The 24,180-nt window shown below is 42.7% G+C and overlaps 2 protein-coding genes across 2 annotated transcripts; one reads left to right on the top strand and one right to left on the bottom strand.

Moving 5' to 3' along the window:
- The first annotated feature begins 802 nt into the window (after positions 1-802).
- LOC103627724 (cullin-3A) lies at positions 803-3,926 on the top strand. The gene is made up of 2 exons (XM_008648033.3): positions 803-1,143; positions 1,635-3,926. Exons 1-2 carry the CDS (start codon positions 974-976, stop codon positions 3,673-3,675), a joined length of 2,211 nt encoding a protein of 736 aa, XP_008646255.1. The 5' UTR covers positions 803-973; the 3' UTR covers positions 3,676-3,926.
- Positions 3,927-4,195: 269 nt separating this feature from the next.
- LOC100191415 (uncharacterized) lies at positions 4,196-8,758 on the bottom strand. The gene is made up of 8 exons (NM_001136849.1): positions 8,548-8,758; positions 7,885-7,969; positions 7,762-7,814; positions 6,500-6,855; positions 6,052-6,263; positions 5,269-5,525; positions 4,998-5,176; positions 4,196-4,621 (listed from the first exon to the last, which is right to left on the bottom strand). Exons 1-8 carry the CDS (start codon positions 8,714-8,716, stop codon positions 4,496-4,498), a joined length of 1,437 nt encoding a protein of 478 aa, NP_001130321.1. The 5' UTR covers positions 8,717-8,758; the 3' UTR covers positions 4,196-4,495.
- Positions 8,759-24,180: the final 15,422 nt, after the last annotated feature.

Raw genomic sequence — 24,180 nt, 5'->3', positions numbered from 1 at the left:
TCAGGGAGGTAGCTCGAGCGCGCGCTCCACCTGCTCCAACGCGATGCGAGCCAAGTGGAAGAAGAAGAGGATGCGAAGGCTCAAGAGGAAGCGCCGGAAAATGAAGTCTGAAAGCTTGGGAATGTCCTCGACTTAACATGGGTCAGAGGGCTGGTTTATGGTCAAGTCAGGCTAGATTCTAGGCTGGTAGTAGTGGCTCTTAGTCCCTACTACTATTAAGAACGGAAGGTGGACACTTGGTGCTACCACGACTTCACTCTGCGCTGATAAACTGGGCATGTACAACACACATAAATGACTTGTATCTTAAGGTGTATCTAAGGAGGTAAGTGCAAAAACACACACGAGACGATCTTGGTGAAGCAACATCTCTATCACAGTTCTCTTAGTCTAAGATATGATTACATCCATACAAACTACATAAATGAACTGTATCTTGAGGGGTTCTAGTGAGTAATATATAAGGTTTAGATATATTGATTTATATAAATGAGTTTCTTAGATGTATCTATGTTTAAATAACCGCAATATAGTATCTAGATTGTACACTTTTGAAGCCTGTTTTTTAGCCTAGGACAAGTACCTCTAGGTGGAGTCCTTTGGCCGGAAAAAGTATTGACCCGATTAAGATTAGGTGCGAACAATTATTTATATATCAAATTTTAAGTTCTAATTTATACTATGTTAAAATATGAAAATATTAAAAATATATCAAATATGAATTTAAAAATAATAGATTTTTAACGTAGTTTGATTAAAATAAATTAAATATTAAATTTAATGTATTAGTAGATTGAATAATGAAGTATATTTATAATTTGTTTTGCACCGGTTTTTCTCCGTCTACCTTTCGCCCTTTCCCCATCGGTTTTCTTCCCCGCCGCGGCTCTCCCTGTGTCCGGTGTCCATCCCGCTTCCGCCCGCGTCCACCCACCCGCCCCGCCCCGCCCCCGAACCCTAACCTCTGGCGGCGATGAGCAGCGGCGGCCCGCCGAGGAAGCGCAACTTCAAGATCGAGGCGTTCAAGAACCGTGTGGACCTCGACCCCAAGTACGCGGAGCGGACATGGAAGGTCCTCGAGCACGCCATCCACGAGATCTACAACCGTAACGCCAGTGGTCTCTCCTTCGAGGAGCTTTACAGGTGGGTCACACCCCCACAACTCACCCCGCGCAACTTACCTTACCTGGCCATCACCGCCTGTCGGCCTTCGGCTTACGGCCATTCGAAGAATTATGTGTTTCTGAAGTAGAGATTTGTGCAAATTCGGGCAAAACTGTGTCTGTTTGGGATGATTTTTAGCGGAAAACCAGTTCCTGTGGATCCTTCCTACCCCTCTCTATACAGATTTTATATGATAGCTAATAACTGTGATTGTTCGAGACTGGGTTGTATGTAGACACTGATGTTACATTACACATTCATGTGACTGTGTGAGCAGTAGATTTGTGTTTGGTTTACTATAGCCTCTCCAAATCTGTGCCTGTTGGATTTTTTTTCTTCTAGAAAATGACTTAACAAATTTACTAATTACTGTACAAAAACATCTGGTATGGCACGTAGATGCAGGTGCACTACACCAAGATATAGTGTGACCTAGCCTGATTGTAACTTGCTATTTTCTCTCTCTGCAGGAGTGCCTACAACATGGTGCTTCACAAGTACGGTGAGAAGCTGTATGATGGCCTTCAGAGCACAATGACTTGGCGCTTGAAGGAAATATCAAAATCAATAGAGGCTGCACAGGGTGGTTTATTTTTGGAGGAGCTGAATGCAAAGTGGATGGATCACAACAAGGCACTACAGATGATACGAGATATTCTTATGTACATGGACAGGACATATGTCCCTACATCTCATAGGACACCTGTTCATGAGCTTGGTCTGAATTTGTGGAGGGATCACATAATTCACTCCCCCATGATCCATAGTCGGCTGGTTAACACCCTTTTGGATCTTATAAAAAGGGAAAGAATGGGTGAAGTGATTAACAGAGGCCTGATGAGGAGCATAACAAAGATGCTGATGGACCTGGGTCCTGCTGTGTATCAAGACGATTTTGAGAAACCATTTCTGGATGTTTCAGCCCGCTTCTACAGTGTGGAGTCTCAAGAGTTCATTGTGTGCTGTGACTGTGGGAACTACCTTAAGAAGGCCGAGAGACGTCTAAATGAGGAAATGGAGCGTGTCTCACACTACTTGGATGCTGGCAGTGAGGCAAAGATAACTAGTGTAGTGGAGAAAGAAATGATAGCCAATCACATGCACAGATTGGTTCACATGGAAAATTCAGGGCTTGTTAACATGCTAGTAGATGACCAATACAAAGATTTGGGTCGGATGTATTCCTTGTTCCGAAGGGTTCCTGATGGGTTATCAACGATTAGAGATGTCATGACTTCTTACTTGAGGGAAACAGGGAAGCAGTTAGTGATAGATCCAGAAAGTTTGAAAGATCCAGTGGAATTTGTTCAACGCTTGTTAAATGAGAAGGACAAACATGATAAGATCATCAGTGTTGCCTTCGGCAATGACAAAACCTTCCAGAATGCTCTGAATTCGTCTTTCGAGTATTTCCTCAACTTAAACAGCCGATCACCTGAATTCATATCATTATATGTTGATGACAAACTCCGCAAAGGACTTAAAGGAGCAACGGAAGAAGATGTGGAAGTTATATTGGACAAAGTCATGATGCTGTTCCGATACCTCCAGGAGAAGGATGTGTTTGAAAAGTACTATAAGCAGCATTTGGCGAAAAGGCTCCTGTCTAGCAAAACTGTTTCTGATGATGCTGAGAGAAGTATGATAGTTAAACTCAAGACAGAATGTGGATACCAGTTCACTTCCAAGCTAGAGGGCATGTTCACTGATATGAAAACCTCCCAGGACACCATGCAAGACTTCTATGCCAAGAAGTCTGAGGAACTTGGGGATGGCCCTACGCTTGATGTCCACATTTTGACAACTGGTTCTTGGCCTACGCAGCCCAGTCCTCCTTGCAACCTTCCAACTGAAATACTTACAGTATGTGAGAAATTCCGGGCATATTATCTTGGAACTCACAATGGCAGGAGATTGACATGGCAAACAAACATGGGTACAGCTGATATAAAAGCCACATTTGGAAAAGGCCAGAAGCATGAACTAAATGTATCCACTTATCAGATGTGTGTTCTCATGCTGTTTAACAATGCTGATGGATTGACCTACAAAGACATTGAACGGGATACTGAGATACCTGCCTCAGACCTAAAGAGATGTCTGCAGTCACTTGCTTGTGTCAAGGGGAAAAATGTTCTCCGTAAGGAGCCTATGAGCAAGGACATATCTGAGGATGACACATTCTACTTCAATGATAAGTTCACAAGCAAGCTTGTTAAAGTGAAGATTGGGACAGTGGTGGCACAGAAGGAATCTGAACCAGAGAAACAGGAGACTCGCCAACGGGTTGAGGAGGACAGGAAACCTCAGATCGAAGCAGCCATTGTCAGGATCATGAAATCACGGAGGGTGTTGGATCATAACAGCATTGTAGCTGAGGTCACCAAGCAATTGCAAGCCCGTTTCTTGCCAAATCCTGTTGTCATAAAGAAACGCATTGAATCTCTGATTGAACGAGAGTTCTTGGAAAGAGACAAAGTAGATAGAAAATTATATCGTTATCTTGCATAGAAAACTGTCATGAGATAATTCATTAGCAGTTGGCATCCTTCTGCTCTTGTAAAACGGTTTTCTTTATGCTCGAGTTCTCTTTTATCAGTTGCATTGGCCGCTGGGTTCATAGATGTTCAAACATTGGTTATTGGTTGACCGCGAACTGAAGTGGTGATTGTATTGAAGTGGTTCATAGATGTTCAACACTTACTCTTTTTGTTTGATGGGTCTGCAACTGCAAGAACTAAGAAGCCATATTATCTGTTTCCTGTGTTGCATTCAGACTTCGGTAGTTTCTTTGTTTCCTTTGCATCCATTTCATCTTTCTTAATGTCATGTATGCTTCTATGGCTTTGGCATCAAGAATTCAAGATTTCGTTGCAATCTATATCCAGATGTCCTTCGTTTATGTGAAAACATTGGCCATAAATAAAGTACCAACTTGTTAGCAAGATTTGCAGTGTTGATAGAAGTAGTCATCAGAATCCGCACTGGTCATGAGATTGTTTAATGTTGAACCAGGAGACACCCATCGATTAAAAAATTCGGAGATACAACAATAATGTACTTACAAAGCCAGAAAATGGTACACGTTTTGCCGATGAGCTTAAAAGGGTGTCATTCTAACATTTCATGTGTTCAATGAACATTTTTATATTACAAAGCTGAAATCGAAATGATTTTTTTATGAGGAAGTGAGACCATTGGGATTTCTACAATTCTACTGCCAACGGCTGTGCAAAGGTTCATTTCTTTTCTCTACAAACAAGCATGTTAGGCACATTGGTACTATGGTACATTCAGCACAATAAATTGAAGTCGCATTGCTGTTGATTTCTCAAATGGCAGCCTCAGTCCTGTATGGATGACGAATCGTGTCCAAACGAAGGTTAGCTGGTGGTGGATCTGTAGTCTCGTTAGTTCGGTGATGGAACAGTTTAACTATTGCTCTTCTTTCGCAGTCCTGTTTCAACAACAAATTGACATCCATAGTATTAGACAGGCTATGAAAACACGTTAATAAATGCAATGGTGATTACTTGATTCTGCAGAATTACCTAAACGATAAATTGTTATTGTCGAATAATATATGGTCCTAGCATTTCAATAAGCAAGAACATGGATTACCACAACCAGTTATTGCCTACTGATATTTGATGCCACATTAGATGGAATTTAGGTAAAGAAATAGAGATTTTCCATAGACACTGGACCCCTAATTTGATGCTGTTGGGTAGTCACGGAGTCATATAGTTTAGGTAGATAGGGCCGAAAGTCCTCAACTAATCTATAGACTTACTCACTTCGTCTCTGTACATGATGAAATGCTTTGCTATTACCTTAAACATATTTAGGTGAAAAGGTTTCCCTGGATTCGTTCTCCTGAGCTTCAAATAAGTGTATGTGAAACTCAACTGGTCACGTGAGGTAAAACGGTTTACTTCATTAAACCAAAGGCATGAAAACAGGTTAGACATCGGTGTATGAGCACGCACAATGAATGATCCTTCAGGTACATCTGCAAAAGTTCATGTACAGGGTCAACTCTTGGGTCAATCAAGAAATATATACTTGTGAGCCATTTACTAAACCATATCATAGGATACATACAGCTTGGAAGAACAGGCAGTTGGCCAGAGTCATTAAACTTGACAAGACCATCGGACTGGTAAAAGTGAAATTGCTCATCAATAGCAGTATGATTGTACTTGTTCAAGCGTTTGTTTTGGACTACTTCCTCCCATACGCAAGAGCGATCATAGTGCATTGAGATGGCGTATTCTGCTTTCTTTCTCCATAAGAAATATTCAATAATAAGCATTGGATCAGCATGGAGGCGCAGTTTGCTATCCAACCATATAGAATACCTAGAAAGAAAATACCCTCAGTTTACCAAGATGAGAAATTACTACCTCACTTCACAAGAGAAAACAGAAGACAAAATTTTCCAGCCACAAAACAATACCGTTTTGTGATTAGAGCACTCCTTTCTAGGCTATTGATGCCCATATGAATAATAACATTAAACTTACAACGATTTATGTTTGTAGATTTTCAAAAGTACTTCTGTAATATTGCAATTTTACAAGGCTTATATAACTTTTATTTAAAATCAAGGGTTTATAACTATATTACTATAGAAATCAATGTTCGCTGTTGCATGTTGGACAATATGCCCAAACAACGCCCTTCTGTGACCAGTGTTCGGAGCATATGCATTACTAACAAAATAGCAAAAGGAAAATTCGCTGCAACAAAAAGCAAAGTATGCAGGTACTTGTAGGTATTTTTGGATTTAATAGAATTCATTGTTAGAGCAAATACATTGTTGGTAATAAACAAATTCACTGTGCAAATAGGTACCATAGCATGCATACTTCCTTGAAGACTTACGTGGCAGATGGGAAGAGTCGATGAGCTAGAAATTTTGGCACCTTCCCAGCTCTCCGCATATCTTTGTATGGTAAGTTCTTAACTACAACACTTCTCCATAAGCCTATGAATCCATTTCCATCAGGCACATGTCCTTCGGAGGAAAGGGTTGCCAGTGTTAGCTCATCCATGAACATGACGAAGCACACATTCTTCTTAGCATAAGAGCCAATCTGTGAGAGGTTATGGTATGTTGTACAATTACTATAGACTTATAAAAAACAAGAAATATTCATGAAATAAAATACTGATAAGGAGTAAAGGCCAATGAATATCCATCATGACAGAACATAAAAATCAACTAGAAGTGTAAACCTTATACTTAAGCCATTTTGCTACTGGAAACAAGCTATTTAATACAGCACAGGGACAGTGGAGCTCATCCATACAAAAGAGATTAGAAAATCACCCTGCTTTTAGTTGGTCTCCTCAAGTAATCAGAGCTTCCAAAAATACATGATGATACAGCAACATGACAGGTATCCATATACCTTCTATCATTTTCATCCAGATCAAATCCTGTACTAGGGTAATCATCTGGCCATCTAACAAAACCACAGTGGAGGGTTTGGTCTTTAGCATGGTATGTCTCTTCTCTATCTCGAAGACTCTGGTATCCACCAAACAATGGTTCGAAGAAGTCATTATGAAGCAATACTTCTTCCTTCAATATATAGCTCAAAGAGAACTGTGTAAAATTTCCATAGTGAGCAGGCTCCACAAGATCATCGACTGATGGCAAAAACTGAATTTGGCATGGTGCATCTGCAATGTTGTATTTCGTAAGTAAACAGAAACTTCTCTAACATATTTTTGTACAATGATTCATGTAGCATATATAAGGTAGGGCCTATCAGATTTTTTAAACTAACTTGTTTTGTGGCAACGATCATATGTAAGGTAGGGCCTAATCAGATTATTCAGTACTACCTTGAGATAAAATACATATTCCCACAAAAAAAGGTATGCCAAGGTTTGTTCCTACCTAAGCAGAAAAGAGAGAGAGGGGGGGGGGCATGTGGTTGAAATATAGCAAGATGCAAACCCAGGCTAGCAACTGCAGTCTCATTTGACCGCCTTGAAACAAGAGGACTTCATCACCCATTTGTTTGCCCTCCCTGCGATAAGGCTGATAAACAATACAGCATACCCTTGTTGCTTGTGTTTTCGCAAGCCAGGTTTGGACAACTATCTTTCATGTGGGGTTTGCTTCCCCTTGCACCACAGGTAAAGGATTCTCGTTTTTCCAGCTGGTAGTGCAAGACAATCAAGGCTGTTCCAAAAGAGCAAAGAAAAGGACTGAATTCGCTTGTCATTCTGCTTGCTTCGGAGTTGGAAGCATAGGAATGCATGTGTCTTTGAGGGCTCTAGTCCTTGTGTCCAAAAATTTACAGCTGTGTCTAGACCAGGGCTCTAGGCCAGGGCGGCAAGCAAACAAGCCGTGTCTAGATCACTTATCACTTGAATGCTGCAGTTTTTTTTTCCTTTTTGGGCAGGACCTGAATGCAGCAGTTAGGCACACAATCACTCACTAATAAAATACATAACTATGGAATGCAAATAGGTGCATATATGGCCCAAAAAGCTGATAAAAGTTATTTGTTGCATTTGATTAAAAATGTCTCATCTTTGAGAAGCGCGGCCTGTACAGAGTGTAAAGAGAAGTCTTACAGCGCTTGTGTAGTTTCTTTCGACTTTTGGGGGCTTCCAGCTCAACTTTAGTCCTGGCAGAAGAAGTAAATTTGATGACTGTAACACAGGCAACTGAGTGTATACAAATGAATTTGAACTCACATAGAGATATTTGTAACATCAGGGCTGTATTCGTGGCCATTCCACTTGGAAATATTCTCCCTATTAGACAGGCCATAATGCATTGCTGCAAAGCATAACTTGGAGTCATCCAGAGAAAATATGATAATATAATGAACAAAGTAAATTATTTTTTTTTAACTCAGTGACAAAATGATGTGATTCAATTTCTTGTGACCAAACACCTCTGTAACACAGTTTTTTCCAAACTAACCAATTTGAGGCAACTGGGCAAGGAGCCCACCTGAACATGCCATTTCACTTGAAATAAATACAAAACCTCTAACGCACATTTTAGGGCCCTACTTACTCACCAAACCTCTAACGCACATTTTAGGGCCCTACTCACTCACTTCTGGTGTGATGTTTGTATCTCTAACAATTGGAACTGTAGAATTGACGTGATAGGCAATAATCACCAGAATGCATCTGAAGATTTGTGCACCCTGAAGACAGTTTACGCGATCATAATTACATTACTAGAGAATGATAGTATGCGGAGGCCACCAGCCCACTGCCCGCGCGCACATACACAAAACAGATTGTGGTCGTATGCCTTTGCCAGTTGCAACTAAATTGAAACCCCAAAGCAAGATGATAGTTCTCGATGGAAAAAAAAAAGTGCATGGTCATTTGAATGCTTACCGTGGATTGGGAGGTTGGCATGGGACGAAAAGGAGAGGTAGGCGAGGGAGAGGAGAGCGAGGGAGAGGAGAGGGAGGAAGATTAGGCGGCAGCGGCGCCGTAGCCTCCGGGAATGGCGGCGGCACCCGGCCGCGGCCGGGGCGTTTATCGGTAGGCGGAGCTCCGGCATGCCCCGCGCAGCGCGCGCGCTCCGGCGAGGCGTACACCGTACAGGTGGGATGGGCAGCGAGAGAAACCGGGCGAAATTTTGCCCTTGTGTTTTTCCCCTTTCCCTCCGTCTTACAATAAACTACGATAATGCACGCGCTCCGCGGCGTGTGCAAGGGCCAGTCACACCAATGCATCAACTGCTGCAAAGTTGCAGCTTGCTAAAGTTTGATCGAAAAACCTCGTCTGATCTCATTCAACACTGATTTTATTCCCAAGTATGCAGCAAGAAGATGATAAATGCTTCATGTCTGTGACAGTTGATGAAATATATATGCATACAAAAGTATGGTTTTTTTTGTCCCATGGACTCTGTTTAGAATTTTAAGAAGATTAAAGGAAACCATAGATAATTATATTAGTTACAAAATAGTGATTAAGGGATGTTTGAACGTACTATAGCTAATAGTTAGTGGCTAAAATTAGTTGAGACATCCAAACACCCCAGCTAATAGTTCAGCTATTAGCTATTTTTGGTAAATTAGTTATGGGGTGTTTGAATGCACTAGAACTAATATTTAGTTGGCTAAAAATTGTTAGTGGAATTAGCTAGCTAACAAATAGTTACCTAACTATTAACTAATTTACCAAAAATAGCTAATAGATGAACATTAGCTGGGGTGTTTGGATGTCTTAACTAATTTTAGCCACTAACTATTAGCTCTAGTGCATTAAAACACCCCCTAATAGTTATGTAGCTATTTTTGGTAAACTAACAATTAGTTCTACTGCATTCAAACACCCCCTAACACAAGCACCCCTAACACAAGCAGAATTTGTCTTCAGATTTATACTAGATGAACGTCTGTGCATTGTTATGGAGTAAACGTGTTATAGGGAGGTGTTTGAATGCACTAGAGCTAATTGTTATTTGTCTTCAGATTTATACTAGATGAACGTCCGTGCATTGTTACGGAGTAAACGTGTTATAGGGAGGTGTTTGAATGCACTAGAGCTAATTGTTAGTGACAAAAAATAGTTGAGACATCCGAACACCCTAGCTAATAGTTCAACTATTAGCTATTTTTGGTAAATTAGTAATAGTTAGGTAGCTATTTGTTAGCTAGCTAATTCCACTAATAATTTTTAGCCAACTAACTATTAGTTCTAGTATATTCAAACACTCCATAATAAGATATATTGAAATTTAAAAAGATTAGTCAGCTAGTGTTTCTTATTTAAAGTTTGCTCGACATGTATAAAACTTGATAGTATGACATGTTTGGTATAGTATGAATGAGACAAGTCTTCAAGTGATATACCACATTGCTTTACTATCTTTATTGCAAATTTGGGATATATGTGCACATTGGATGAACTCAAGAAAGTTTTATGCAAGTATGATGTGTGGATTCTTCTAATTTGCTTGTGAAGTGGATCTGTAGTAATAAAATTGTGAATTGTTGTTCTATATTGTTAGAGCACCTGGGTTTCATGTCCTTAAAATGAGTAGTCATGGTGGAATGCGTGTACTTTTTCTGATTTTATAGTATACCTACCAATACCTTTATGACATGTTCGGTTCCTAAGGAATGGTCACCCGTAACCACTAAATTATTTGTCTAATTTATATAGGATTTGATTATTTGTCTAATTTATATATGGTTTGATCATCTGAAACAATTTCGGGGTGAATTCCGGCTCAAACGAACAAGCCATGCTTGATTTAGCTAGAGAGATGCGAGGAAAACTCTTATTAGTATTGTGGCTTTGGTGGCGGCGTAGACAGAATAGAGCAAATATGAAGGCACGTCAGAGATGACACTAGAACCGATGTTGACAATGGCGTCATACTTCCTCTCGAGTCTCGACCATGCTTGGCAGCACAACATGCTTGACCTGCGTGACGCCCTCGACGTTGGCCTAGATCAGTCTGCACATCAACTCCTCATCCACCTCGTGGAAACATACTGATAAGACAACCCATTGTGGCCCTGGATGGAGCCTTGAGCGCCTCGATACCGACATGAGTCCCTCGAGATCCTTGACGGAGGCGTGGGTGTTGAAAGTCGCCTAGAGGGGGGGTGAATAGGGCGAAACTGAAATTTTCAAATATAAACACAACTACAAGCCGGGTTAGCGTTAGTAATAAAGAAATGAGTCCGCGAGAGAGGGTGGAAAAACAAATCGCAACCAAATGGAGAGTGTGACACGCGGATTTGTTTTACCGAGGTTCGGTTCTTGCAAACCTACTCCCCGTTGAGGAGGCCACAAAGGCCGGGTCTCTTTCAACCCTTCCCTCACTCAAACGATCCACGGATCGAGTGAGCTTTCTTTTCTCAATCACTTGGAACACAAAGTTCCTACAAGGATCACCACAAGATTGGTGTCTCTTGTCTCAATTACAAGTGAGCTTGATCGCAATGAAAGAATCAAGAAAGCACGATTAAAAAGCCAAGCAACAAGAGCGACAAATGACACACGGATCACTTTCTCTCAAGCCACTAATCACTAATGATCTCTTATCTCAATAGTGAAACTTGGAGAGATGGAGGCTTTGAATGTGTCTTGGAATGGATTGCTAGCTCTTGTATTGAATGTTGAAGGTTGGAATGCTTGGATGAAGTGAATGGAGGTGGTTGGGGTTGTATTTATAGCCACCAACCACTTCCTAGCCGTTGGGCCATTCTGCTGAGCGCGGACGGTCCGCCCTCCTGGTGCGGACGGTCCGCCCCTGTAGATCAACGGCTGAAAATGCAACGGTCAGCAGTAACGGCTATATCAACGGCTATATTGCATTTAATGCGTCGTCAGATGTCAGACAGAGCCAGTCGCGGACGGTCCGCCCGCCTGGTCCGGACGGTCCGCGAGGCCGCTATAATTCATTTCTCCGAACCCGTTACCTTCGGGTTTTTCGGTTTCTCACCTACCGGACGGTCCGCGCCAGAGGCCGGACGGTCCGCGCAAGGGCTCGGACGGTCTTTGCTTTTCCTCCGGACAGTCCATAGCACAGACTTGGATTTTTGCATCGGTTCTGGCCGAGTGACATCCTCGTGTCGCGGACGGTCCGCCGCAAGGGCCCGGACGGTCCGCGCTTGGCCTGTTTTTCCAAAAAGCTTCTCCTGTCCGGAATAATCTACGGTATTCCGGACAGTCGATTTAGTATAGATATAGATGAACCTTTGGCACCTGTAGAACATATAATCTAGAGCAAACTAGTTAGTCCAATTGTTTGTGTTGGGCGATTCAACCACCAAAATTAATTAGGGACTAGGTGTAAGCCTAATTCCCTTTCAATCTCCCCCTTTTTGGTGATTGATGCCAACACAAACCAAAGCAAATATAGAAGTGCATAATTGAACTAGTTTGCATAATATAAGTGCAAAGGTTGCTTGGAATTGAGCCAATATAAATACTTACAAGATATGCATGGATTGCTTTCATTCTTATATAACATTTTGGACCACGATTGCACCACATGTTTTGTTTTTGCAAATTCTTTTGTAAATCCATTTCAAAGTTCTTTTGCAAATAGTCAAAGGCAAATGAAAAAGATTTTTCAAAGCATTTTCAAGATTTGAAATTTTCTCCCCCTGTTTCAAATGCTTTTCCTTTGACTAAACAAAACTCCCCCTAAATGAAATTCTCCTCTTAGTGTTCAAGAGGGTTTTGATATGTTATTTTGAATTACTATTTTCTCCCTCTTTTGAACACAATAGGATACCAATTGAAAATATTCAATACTTAAGTTTTCGAAATTGGTGATGGTGCGGTCCTTTTGCTTTGGGCTCATTTCTCCCCCTTTTTGGCATGAATCGCCAAAAACGGAATCATTAGAGCCCTTGAAGTACTTTCTTCCCCTTTGGTCATAAATAAGTAAGTTAGGATTATACCAAAGACGAAGTCTTTTTGCGTTTGAGCTTTTACTCTCTCCCCCAAGGATGAAGTCCTTTTCCTTGATGCTCATTTCTCCCCCAAAGAGGAGAGAGTTGCTCGGAGTGGTGGCGAAGTATGAGTTACGGAGTGGAAGCCTTTGTCTTCGCCGAAGACTCCAATTCCCTTTCAATATACCTATGACTTGGTTTGAAATAAACTTGAAAACACATTAGTCATAGCATATAAAAGAGATATGATCAAAGGTATTCAAATGAGCTATGTGTGCAAGCTTAGCAAAAGAAATTTCTAGAATCAAGAATATTGAGCTCATGCCTAAGTCTGGTAAAAGATTGTTCATCAAGTGGCTTGGTAAAGATATCGGCTAATTGATCTTTAGTATTAATGTAAGAAATCTCGATATCCCCCTTTTGTTGGTGATCCCTAAGAAAATGATACCGAATGGCTATGTGCTTAGTGCGGCTATGCTCGACGGGATTGTCGGCCATCTTAATTGCACTCTCATTATCACATAGCAAAGGGACTTTGGTTAATTTGTAACCGTAGTCCCGCAGGGTTTGCCTCATCCAAAGCAATTGCGCGCAACAATGTCCTGCGGCAATGTACTCGGCTTCGGCGGTGGAAAGAGCGACCGAATTTTGCTTCTTTGAAGCCCAAGACACCAAGGATCTTCCCAAGAACTGGCAAGTCCCCGATGTGCTCTTCCTATTGATTTTGCACCCCGCCCAATCGGCATCCGAATAACCAAGTAAATCAAATGTGGATCCCCGAGGGTACCAAAGCCCAAACTTAGGTGTATAAGCCAAATATCTCAAGATTCGTTTTACGGCCGTAAGGTGTGATTCCTTAGGGTCGGATTGGAATCTTGCACACATGCAAACGGAAAGCATAATGTCCGGTCGAGATGCACATAAATAAAGCAATGAACCAATCATCGACCGGTATACCTTTTGATCCACGGACTTACCTCCCGTGTCGAGGTCGAGATGCCCATTTGTTCCCATGGGTGTCTTGATGGGCTTGGCATCCTTCATCCCAAACTTAGCAAGAATGTCTTGAGTGTACTTCGTTTGGCTAATGAAGGTGCCCTCTTGGAGTTGCTTGACTTGGAATCCTAGAAAATACTTCAACTCCCCCATCATCGACATCTCGAATTTCTGTGTCATGATCCTACTAAACTCTTCACATGTAGACTCGTTAGTAGACCCAAATATGATATCATCAACATAAATTTGGCATACAAACAAGTCATTTTCAAGAGTTTTAGTAAAGAGTGTAGGATCGGCCTTGCCAACTTTGAAGCCATTAGCAATAAGGAAATCTCTTAGGCATTCATACCATGCTCTTGGGGCTTGCTTGAGCCCATAAAGCGCCTTAGAGAGCCTATAGACATGGTTAGGATACTTACTGTCTTCAAAGCCGGGAGGTTGCTCAACATAGACCTCTTCCTTGATTGGTCCATTGAGGAAGGCACTTTTCACGTCCATTTGATAGAGCTTAAAGCCATGGTAAGTAGCATAGGCCAATAATATGCGAATTGACTCAAGCCTAGCTACGGGTGCATAGGTTTCACCGAAATCCAAACCTTCGACTTGTGAATACCCTTTGGCCACGAGTCGAGCTTTGTTCCTTGTCACCACACCATGCTCATCTTGCTTGTTGCGGAAGACCCATTTGGTTCCTACAACATTTTGGTTAGGACGTGGAACTAAATGCCATACCTCGTTCCTCGTGAAATTGTTGAGCTCTTCTTGCATCGCCACCACCCAATCCGAATCTTGGAGAGCTTCCTCTACCCTGTGTGGCTCAATAGAGGAAACAAAAGAGTAATGTTCACAAAAATGAGCAACCCGAGATCGAGTAGTTACCCCCTTATGAATGTCGCCGAGGATGGTGTCGACGGGGTGATCTCGTTGGATTGCTTGGTGGACTCTTGGGTGTGGCGGTCTTAGTTCTTCCTCATTCTCCTTTTCTTGATCATTTGTATCTCCCCCTTGATCATTGCTATCATCTTGAGGTGGCTCGTCTTCTTGATTTTGCTCTTCATCATTTTGAGCCTCATCCTCATTTTGAGTTGGTGGAGATGCTTGCATGGAGGAAGATGGTTGATCTTGTGTACTTGGAGGCTCTTCGGATTCCTTAGGACACACATCCCCGATGGACATGTTCCTTAGCGCGATACATGGAGCCTGTTCTTCACCTATCTCATCAAGATCAACATGCTCCACTTGAGAGCCGTTAGTTTCATCAAACACAACGTCACACGAGACTTCAACTAGTCCAGTGGACTTGTTAAAGACCCTATATGCCCTTGTGTTTGAGTCATAACCAAGTAAAAAGCCTTCTACAGTTTTAGGAGCAAATTTTGATTTTCTACCTCTTTTAAGAAGAATGAAGCATTTGCTACCAAAAACTCTAAAATATGAAATATTGGGCTTTTTACCGGTTAGGAGTTCATATGATGTCTTCTTGAGGATTCGGTGAAGATATAACCGGTTGATGGCGTAGCAGGCGGTGTTGACCGCTTCGGCCCAAAACCGGTCCGGTGTCTTGTACTCATCAAGCATGGTTCTTGCCATGTCCAATAGAGTTCGATTCTTCCTCTCCACTACACCATTTTGTTGTGGCGTGTAGGGAGAAGAGAACTCATGCTTGATGCCCTCCTCCTCAAGGAAGCTTTCAATTTGAGAGTTCTTGAACTCCGTCCCATTGTCGCTTCTTATTTTCTTGATCCTTAAGCCGAACTCATTTTGAGCTCGTCTCAAGAATCCCTTTAAGGTCTCTTGGGTTTGAGATTTTTCCTGTAAAAAGAATACCCAAGTGAAGCGAGAATAATCATCCACAATTACGAGACAATACTTACTACCGCCGATGCTTATGTAAGCGATCGGGCCGAACAAATCCATGTGTAGGAGCTCCAGTGGCCTGTCGGTAGTCATTATGTTCTTGTGTGGATGATGAGTGCCAACTTGCTTCCCTGCTTGACATGCGCTACAAATCCTGTCTTTCTCAAAATGAACATTTGTTAGTCCTAAAATGTGTTCTCCCTTTAGAAGCTTGTGAAGATTCTTCATTCCAACATGGGCTAGTCGGCGGTGCCAAAGCCAACCCAAGTTAGTCTTAGCAACTAAGCAAGTGTCGAGTTCAGCTCTTTCAAAATCTACCAAGTATAGCTGACCCTCTAACACTCCCTTAAAAGCTATTGAATCGTCACTTCTTCTAAAGACAGTAACACCAGTATCAGTAAAAAGACAGTTGTAGCCCATTTTACATAATTGGGATACGGAAAGCAAATTGTAATCTAAAGAATCTACAAGAAAAACATTGGAAATAGTATGGTCAGGTGATATAGCAATTTTACCCAAACCTTTGACCAAACCTTGATTTCCATCCCCGAATGTGATAGCTCGTTGGGGATCTTGGTTTTTCTCATATGAGGAGAACATCTTTTTCTCCCCTGTCATATGGTTTGTGCACCCACTGTCGAGTATCCAACTTGAGCCCCCGGATGCATAAACCTACAAAACAAGTTTAGTTCTTTGTTTTAGGTACCCAAACGGTTTTGGGTCCTTTGGCATTAGATACAAGAACTTTGGGTACCCAAACACAAGTCTTGGAACCCTTGTGCTTGCCCCCAACAAATTTGGCAACTACCTTGCCGGATTTGCTAGTAAGCACATAAGATGCATCAAAAGTTTTAAATGAAATGGCATGATCATTTGATGCATTAGGAGTTTTCTTTCTAGGCAACTTGGCACGGGTTGGTTGCCTAGAGCTAGATGTCTCACCCTTATACATAAAAGCATGGTTAGGGCCAGAGTGAGACTTCCTAGAGTGAATTCTCCTAATTTTGCTCTCGGGATAACCGGCAGGGTACAAAATGTAACCCTCGTTATCCTGAGGCATGGGAGCCTTGCCCTTAACAAAGTTAGACAAATTTTTAGGTGGGGCATTAATTTTGACATTGTCTCCCCTTTGAAAGCCAATGCCGTCCTTAATGCCCGGGCGTCTCCCATTATAGAGCATGCTTCTAGCCAATTTAAATTTTTCATTTTCTAAGTCATGCTCTCTAATTTTAGCATTAAGTTGTGCTATGTGATCATTTTGTTTTTTAATTAAGGCAAGGTGATCATGGATAGCATCAACATTAATATCTCTACATCTAGTGCAAATGGACACATGCTCAATAGTAGATGTAGAGGGTTTGCAAGACTTTAATTCAATAACCTTAGCATGCAACAAATCATTCTTAGTTCTAAGGTCAGAAATAGTAGTATTGCAAACATCAAAATCCTTAGCCTTAGCAATTAATTTCTCATTCTCATTTCTAAGGCTAGCGATGGAAGCATTCAATTCATCAATCCTAGCAAGCAAGTCAACATCATCATTTCTAGGATCAATGCAAACATGAGAATCAACCTTAGCCAACAAATTAGCATTTTCATTTCTAAGGTTGTCTAAAATCTCATGGCAAGTGCTTAGCTCACTAGATAATTTTTCACATTTTTCTCTTTCTAGAGCATAAGCATTTTTAACCTTAACATGTTTCTTGTTTTCCTTGATTAGGAAGTCCTCTTGGGAGTCCAAGAGATCATCCTTTTCATGGATAGCACTAATTAGCTCATTTAATTTTTCTTTTTGTTCCATGTTAAGGTTGGCAAAAAGAATACGCAAGTTATCCTCCTCATTTTTATCATCCTCATCACTAGATGTTTCATATTTAGTGGAGGATTTTGATTTTACCTTCTTTTTGCCGTCCTTGGCCATGAGGCATTTGTGGCCGACGTTGGGGAAGAGGAGGCCTTTGGTGACGGCGATGTTGGCGGCGTCCTCGTCGTCGGAGGAGTCGCTTGAGCTTTCGTCGGAGTCCCACTCCTGACAAACATGGGCATCACCGCCCTTCTTCTTGTAGTACTTCTTCTTCTCCTTCCTCTTGCCCTTCTTGTCGTTGTCCCTGTCACTATCACTTGATAATGGACATTTAGCAATAAAGTGACCGGGCTTACCACACTTGTAGCAAACCTTCTTGGAACGGGATTTGTAGTCCTTCCCCTTCCGTTGCTTGAGGATTTGCCGGAAGCTTTTGATGATTAGGGCCATCTCCTCGTTGTCGAGCTTGGAGGCGTCAATTGGTTGTCTACTTGGTGTAGACTCCTCCTTCTTCTCCTCCGTTGCCTTGAAGGCCACGGGTTGCGCCTCGGATGTGGAAGGCTCATCAAGCTCGTTGATCTTCTTGGAGCCCTTAATCATGCATTCAAAACTAACAAAATTTCCGATGACTTCCTCGGGGGTCATTTGTGTATATCTATGATTGCCACGAATTAATTGAACTTGAGTAGGGTTAAGGAAAATAAGGGCTCTCAGAATAACCTTAACCACTTCGTGGTCATCCCATTTTGTGCTCCCGAGGTTGCGCACTTGGTTCACCAAGGTCTTGAGCCGGTTGTACATGTCTTGTGGCTCCTCCCCTTGGCGAAGACGGAAGCGACCGAGCTCCCCCTCGATCGTTTCCCGCTTGGTGATCTTGGTGAGTTCATCACCCTCATGCGCCGTCTTGAGTAGGTCCCAAATCTCCTTGGCGTTCTTCAACCCTTGTACTTTGTTGTATTCCTCCTTGCTTAAAGAGGCAAGGAGAATGGTTGTGGCTTGAGAGTTGAAGTGCTCGATTTGGGCCACTTCGTCCGTGTCGTAGTCCTCATCCCCTACGGATGGTACCTGTACACCATACTCAACAACATCCCATAATCTTTTGTGGAGAGAGGTTAGATGAAATCGCATCAAATTACTCCACATAGCATAATCTTCACCATTAAAAGTTGGTGGTTTGCCTAATGGGACGGAAAGTAAAGGTGTATGTTTAGGAACGTGAGGGTAGCGTAGGGGGATCTTACTATACTTCTTACGCTCTTGGCGTTTAGAAGTGACGGACGCCGCGTCGGAGCCGGAGGTGGAGGTCGATGAAGTGTCGGTCTCGTAGAAGACCACCTTCCTCATCCTTTTGTGCTTGTCCCCACTCCGATGCGGCTTGTGAGAAGATTTTTCCTTCTTCTCCTTATGGTGAGAAGAGGAAGATCTTTTCTCCTTCCGCTTGGAGGATTTCTTCTTCTTTTCTCTTCTCTTGGTGCGGGACTCTTCCGATGAAGATGAAGTGCTCCCTTGGCTTGTAGTGGGCTTGTCGTCGCCGGTCTCCATCTCCTTCTTGGCGTGATCTCCCGACATCACTTCGAGCGGTTAGGCTCTAATGAAGCACCGGGCTCTGATACCAATTGAAAGTCGCCTAGAGGGGGGGTGAATAGGGCGAAACTGAAATTTTCAAATATAAACACAACTACAAGCCGGGTTAGCGTTAGTAATAAAGAAATGAGTCCGCGAGAGAGGGTGGAAAAACAAATCGCAACCAAATGGAGAGTGTGACACGCGGATTTGTTTTACCGAGGTTCGGTTCTTGCAAACCTACTCCCCGTTGAGGAGGCCACAAAGGCCGGGTCTCTTTCAACCCTTCCCTCACTCAAACGATCCACGGATCGAGTGAGCTTTCTTTTCTCAATCACTTGGAACACAAAGTTCCTACAAGGATCACCACAAGATTGGTGTCTCTTGTCTCAATTACAAGTGAGCTTGATCGCAATGAAAGAATCAAGAAAGCACGATTAAAAAGCCAAGCAACAAGAGCGACAAATGACACACGGATCACTTTCTCTCAAGCCACTAATCACTAATGATCTCTTATCTCAATAGTGAAACTTGGAGAGATGGAGGCTTTGAATGTGTCTTGGAATGGATTGCTAGCTCTTGTATTGAATGTTGAAGGTTGGAATGCTTGGATGAAGTGAATGGAGGTGGTTGGGGTTGTATTTATAGCCACCAACCACTTCCTAGCCGTTGGGCCATTCTGCTGAGCGCGGACGGTCCGCCCTCCTGGTGCGGACGGTCCGCCCCTGTAGATCAACGGCTGAAAATGCAACGGTCAGCAGTAACGGCTATATCAACGGCTATATTGCATTTAATGCGTCGTCAGATGTCAGACAGAGCCAGTCGCGGACGGTCCGCCCGCCTGGTCCGGACGGTCCGCGAGGCCGCTATAATTCATTTCTCCGAACCCGTTACCTTCGGGTTTTTCGGTTTCTCACCTGCCGGACGGTCCGCGCCAGAGGCCGGACGGTCCGCGCAAGGGCTCGGACGGTCTTTGCTTTTCCTCCGGACAGTCCATAGCACAGACTTGGATTTTTGCATCGGTTCTGGCCGAGTGACATCCTCGTGTCGCGGACGGTCCGCCGCAAGGGCCCGGACGGTCCGCGCTTGGCCTGTTTTTCCAAAAAGCTTCTCCTGTCCGGAATAATCTACGGTATTCCGGACAGTCGATTTAGTATAGATATAGATGAACCTTTGGCACCTGTAGAACATATAATCTAGAGCAAACTAGTTAGTCCAATTGTTTGTGTTGGGCGATTCAACCACCAAAATTAATTAGGGACTAGGTGTAAGCCTAATTCCCTTTCAGGTGTCGCAGAGGAGGCAAAGAGTGAAGGTGAGAGAGGGAACCAAGGAGGGTCTGCCCCGGTGGTGCATGGGCCGGGGAGGGAGGGGCGACACACGGGGGTAGGCACAGGTGAAAGCTCTCTTCTGGGTTTTGGTGTTTGGATGACAACCCAATTAAAGGACTAACAAGTGTGCTAAGTGTTGAACAGGTGCTTAATGCAAAGCTAACAGGGTTCAACACAAGTGAACAAGTGTGATGGTCCAAAGACTAATTTATCTATAGATAATGAACACTGCTTAAGTGAGACTCGGTGTGCGTAACTCAGAGACAACTGATCAAGCCAAGGATGGAGGCAAGAAGAGCTTCGAGGTACCGAGTGCATGAGAGAAGGTCAAGGAGACCAGGAACCCAAAGCCAGGGGTGAAGAAGAAGACTTGCAAAGTCAATGTTGATCGAGTTAAGAGTTATGGTGCATCAAGGATCACTACATAAGAACATGACTTACAACCAATGAGGTAACATCTACAGTTATGTGGTGTAAGTCATAAGGCTCAAGATCAAGCCCGAGAAATGAACAAGGGAGTTAGAGCTCAGATATGTCAATCTAGATCAAGTCAAGTTGACTTAATGGTTTAGAGTCCAACATCGACCTCAAACATGCCAAATTGGAGAAAGTACCATTCTAAGCTCTGCTGGAGGAGAAACAGAAAAGCTAGGAGAAGAACAAGAAAGATGTAAGTTTCTAGGACTAAATCAATTGGATTATACTCTAAATGTGTTTGTTTAAGTCTCAGGAAAATCCTCCCAAAAGTTGAAGTCAAATAGAGAAAGAACGGAGGAAAAATCACTTAGTGTGTTGTTGGCTGGTGCACAGGACAGTGAATAGTAGCTGTCCGGTGCACAGGACAGTGAATAGTAACTTTGTCCGGTGCACATGACAGTGAATAGTAACTTGTCCGGTGCATAGGACAGTGAATAGTAGCTGTGTCCGGTGCACAAGACAGTGAATAGTAGTTGTGTCCGGTGCACAGGACAGGGAATAGTAGTTGTGTCTGGTGCACAGGACAGTGAATAGTGACCTGTCCGGTGCACAAGACAGTGAATAGTAACATGTCCGGTGCACCAACGGCTAGCTGTTCCAGAGAAGGAAACTGTCAATCAGATCCGTTACTGTTCACTGTCCGGTGCGCCACCGGACAGTCCGGTGCACCCGCAACCAGGGAAGGCTGGGAGCTTCCAAATGAAGCTCCAACGGCTCCTAGGCCCTTTGGGGCTATAAAAGGGACCCCTAGGCGCCTCAAACAAGTACACAAGCGCAGCCAACAATTGTATACATCATTTGGATCAATTCTCTCTCTCCCTCTCCTGTATATCTCTCTAGTTTGTGTAGAGGCAAAGCTATAAGCCTTTAGAGAGTGGAGAAGTGTTGCTGAGAGCTAGAGCAAAGTCTTGAGCGCATTGTTACTCTGCCGGAGTGCTGTCGAGAAGACTGTAAGCAGCCATGGCGTTGTTGTAACCAATATCAACATAGTGGAAGGCTCTATCTGTCATACTGACAGATCTGAGCAAACGGAGGAAGGAGTTGAAATAGACTCCAAGCCCAGGTGTGGCTAACTCCAACGAGGACTAGGCAAGCATTTCAGGCTTGGCCGAACCTCGGTATAAATCCATGTGTATGTGTGCTCTACTCTGTGTTGTGTGTTGTTTCTCTGTCTTATTTGTTGTTTATACTTGCATTTCAATATTTATATGTGGTATAAATTGTCTTCGAAGTGCAGGGTATTTTAAGACAGGAACTTCAATTCCGCTGCAACCTACTCGAAGGGTCTTTCATTCCACTACGATCCAGCCTTCGAGTAGAGTAAGAATTTCCAGTTATAAAGTGATAATTATTATTCGCCTATTCACCCCCCCTTTAGGCGACATCCAGATCCTGTTCCCGGGCATAGGGAACTTTCAACAGGCGGTGACCCAAGTGTAATGAGGCGATGATGGTGGGCATTTGGCGTGAGCACGGAGGAGGCGAGGAGTGTGAGATGTGCGACGGTGCGTGGAGCGCGAGATGTGCGGGGCTTGCGGCCGACGATGGCGCGGATTGGGGCATCGATATAGATGGTCAAATGGGTTGTGTCGTGGTCTGTCCCGACACTATTAAAATTGGGCTCGTGTTAGCCCGACCCGAGAGGTGTGCCATTATTAGGCTGTTGTTTCAGCCCATAGTGCCGACCCGATTTGACATGATTATTTTTTATTATTTTGAATACCCACTCTACCCATATTTATAACATCTATTGACTATTAGACACAAACTTGCTTGGGCTCAAGTGGCTAGCAAAGCATAGCAGTGTCGTCCGCTGCCTCTACCAGGGCGCATGGGTTTGATCCCCCTCCTCGGCGCAATAATTTTGGACAATTTTCCTATAGACGTCAGGGCGGGGACATGGTTCTACCAATGGTCTACGGATAGCACCAGACGTGTCTGTTGAGAAACATATATAAGCCACTTGACAGGAGTGTGCCCTATTATGAATGTAAGTAGCACCGGCGTGTCTAGTGTCCACCATGTACGATGCATGGGACAAGATACACATAAAACGTGCAGAACTGACCTTAGACATATGTACTCATCAGACGTGTTCGGTGTATCACGGACAAGGCAATAGACATAGTACCCCAGAGGTTGTAAACTGTGTTTGAGACCGAGTATGCACCCGATGTGTATGGTGGGCCACTGGATAGAGTACTCGAAAAGGACTACAATTGTGCACTTGAGAGTTGTACTCACTAGACGTATTCGGGGTAGCACTGGTGTGAGCATCGAATACCAGTATAATAATGGCTAGTTTCATAAACTAGTTGTAAAGGGTAATAGACATGTTAGGAATGTAACAGACATATCCGTTATAGAGAGCTAATGCATACCATTTTGATCGATGTACTTGATTGAGTTGAGTGGGGTTGTAATGGCTAGTTCTTTTATTTTTGGCCATTTATACTCCGAACTTGGCCAAATGAGGCCTCTTGCCCAATTCAATTGCTCAAGAAACCATTTAAGAGTGAGAAAGAGCCTTTGTCTAGTGAAGAACTTGAGAGTTAATAATCGCTTGATTAACAATCTTATTATTGTATTGAGAGTAGCTTGTGTGTGTTCACCACCCTCATCAAGAGTTAACGATTGTTACTCTTGTTGATCGATATCACTAAACAATTTAGTGACAAACGAAGTTTAAGGATCACTCAATGAGCTTGTGGATGATCTAACTCAAGTATATAGATGGTTCTGAATGATTCACTATACAAGAGACTATACAATAGAGACAAAGAACTAGCTCGTAAAAAGCACTTAAGAACTAGCTCGTAAAAAGCACTTGGTTCTAACATTAACTAAGAGAGAGCAATAACATTGTACATATGCTAACGAAAAATAGTGAAAAGTGTCGACTCTTCAATACTCTAAAACATCGAGTTGTTTCTAATCCATTCTTTATATTAAATATTTACATTTGAGTAATTTTTAAGCATTTACATGATTAGAATTACCATGCTAATATAGTATTAGAATTTCGAATACAAAACTTTTGATTATACTGCTAGACACGAAGACCAAAGCTAAACTTGATTATAAGTTTACATTTGTCAAAACAAATTAGAGAAGCTTAACTCACCCCTATCATGAACATCATGATCCGTCCTTTCCCTAGACCCCACTCATAAAAACCTCCAACACTAGCTCTGCTCTAATATTAATACATTGCCCCCACAAAATTCTTATCTGTTGCTTTTAATGGAAAATTCAGTGTGTATCAAACTTCCGGCCGCGATATAACCTGATAAAAAAAACTTCAGAAGACTAAATTAAAGCGAACCAAGCGATGTAACCTGACAAGAACTTCAGATGACCAAATTAAAGCAAACCAATAGAACTCAATAATTTGTAGGTTAATGAGCAAATCAACTATTAATTGTACCACAAGTAAAGAAGGAATGAGCAAAGGCTATATGAAGTGCCATGTGCCAATATCAACTTTCTTTGTTTAACAACAGGACGCACGAGTAGAGGGCCATTGCCAATATCAACTTCCGAACAAAATGACGGATGGAAGAACAGAAAA

This window comes from Zea mays, chromosome 5 (assembly GCF_902167145.1).
Source record: "Zea mays cultivar B73 chromosome 5, Zm-B73-REFERENCE-NAM-5.0, whole genome shotgun sequence".
In the NCBI taxonomy this organism is placed as follows: Eukaryota; Viridiplantae; Streptophyta; class Magnoliopsida; order Poales; family Poaceae; genus Zea; species Zea mays.
Note: the sequence above shows the minus strand (reverse complement) of the source record. Positions and strands in the feature narration are given on the sequence as shown.

Coding starts and splice junctions, on each gene's coding strand:
- LOC100191415 (NM_001136849.1), bottom strand. CDS start 8,716: ATGCCGGAGCTCCGCCTACCGATAAACGCCCCGGCCGCGGCCGGGTGC. Junction 7,970..8,547: donor TGCCAACCTCCCAATCCACG/GTAAGCATTCAA, acceptor TATGCTTTGCAG/CAATGCATTATGGCCTGTCT. Junction 6,856..7,761: donor AAAGAAACTACACAAGCGCT/GTAAGACTTCTC, acceptor ACAACATTGCAG/ATGCACCATGCCAAATTCAG.
- LOC103627724 (XM_008648033.3), top strand. CDS start 974: ATGAGCAGCGGCGGCCCGCCGAGGAAGCGCAACTTCAAGATCGAGGCG. Junction 1,144..1,634: donor TCCTTCGAGGAGCTTTACAG/GTGGGTCACACC, acceptor CTCTCTCTGCAG/GAGTGCCTACAACATGGTGC.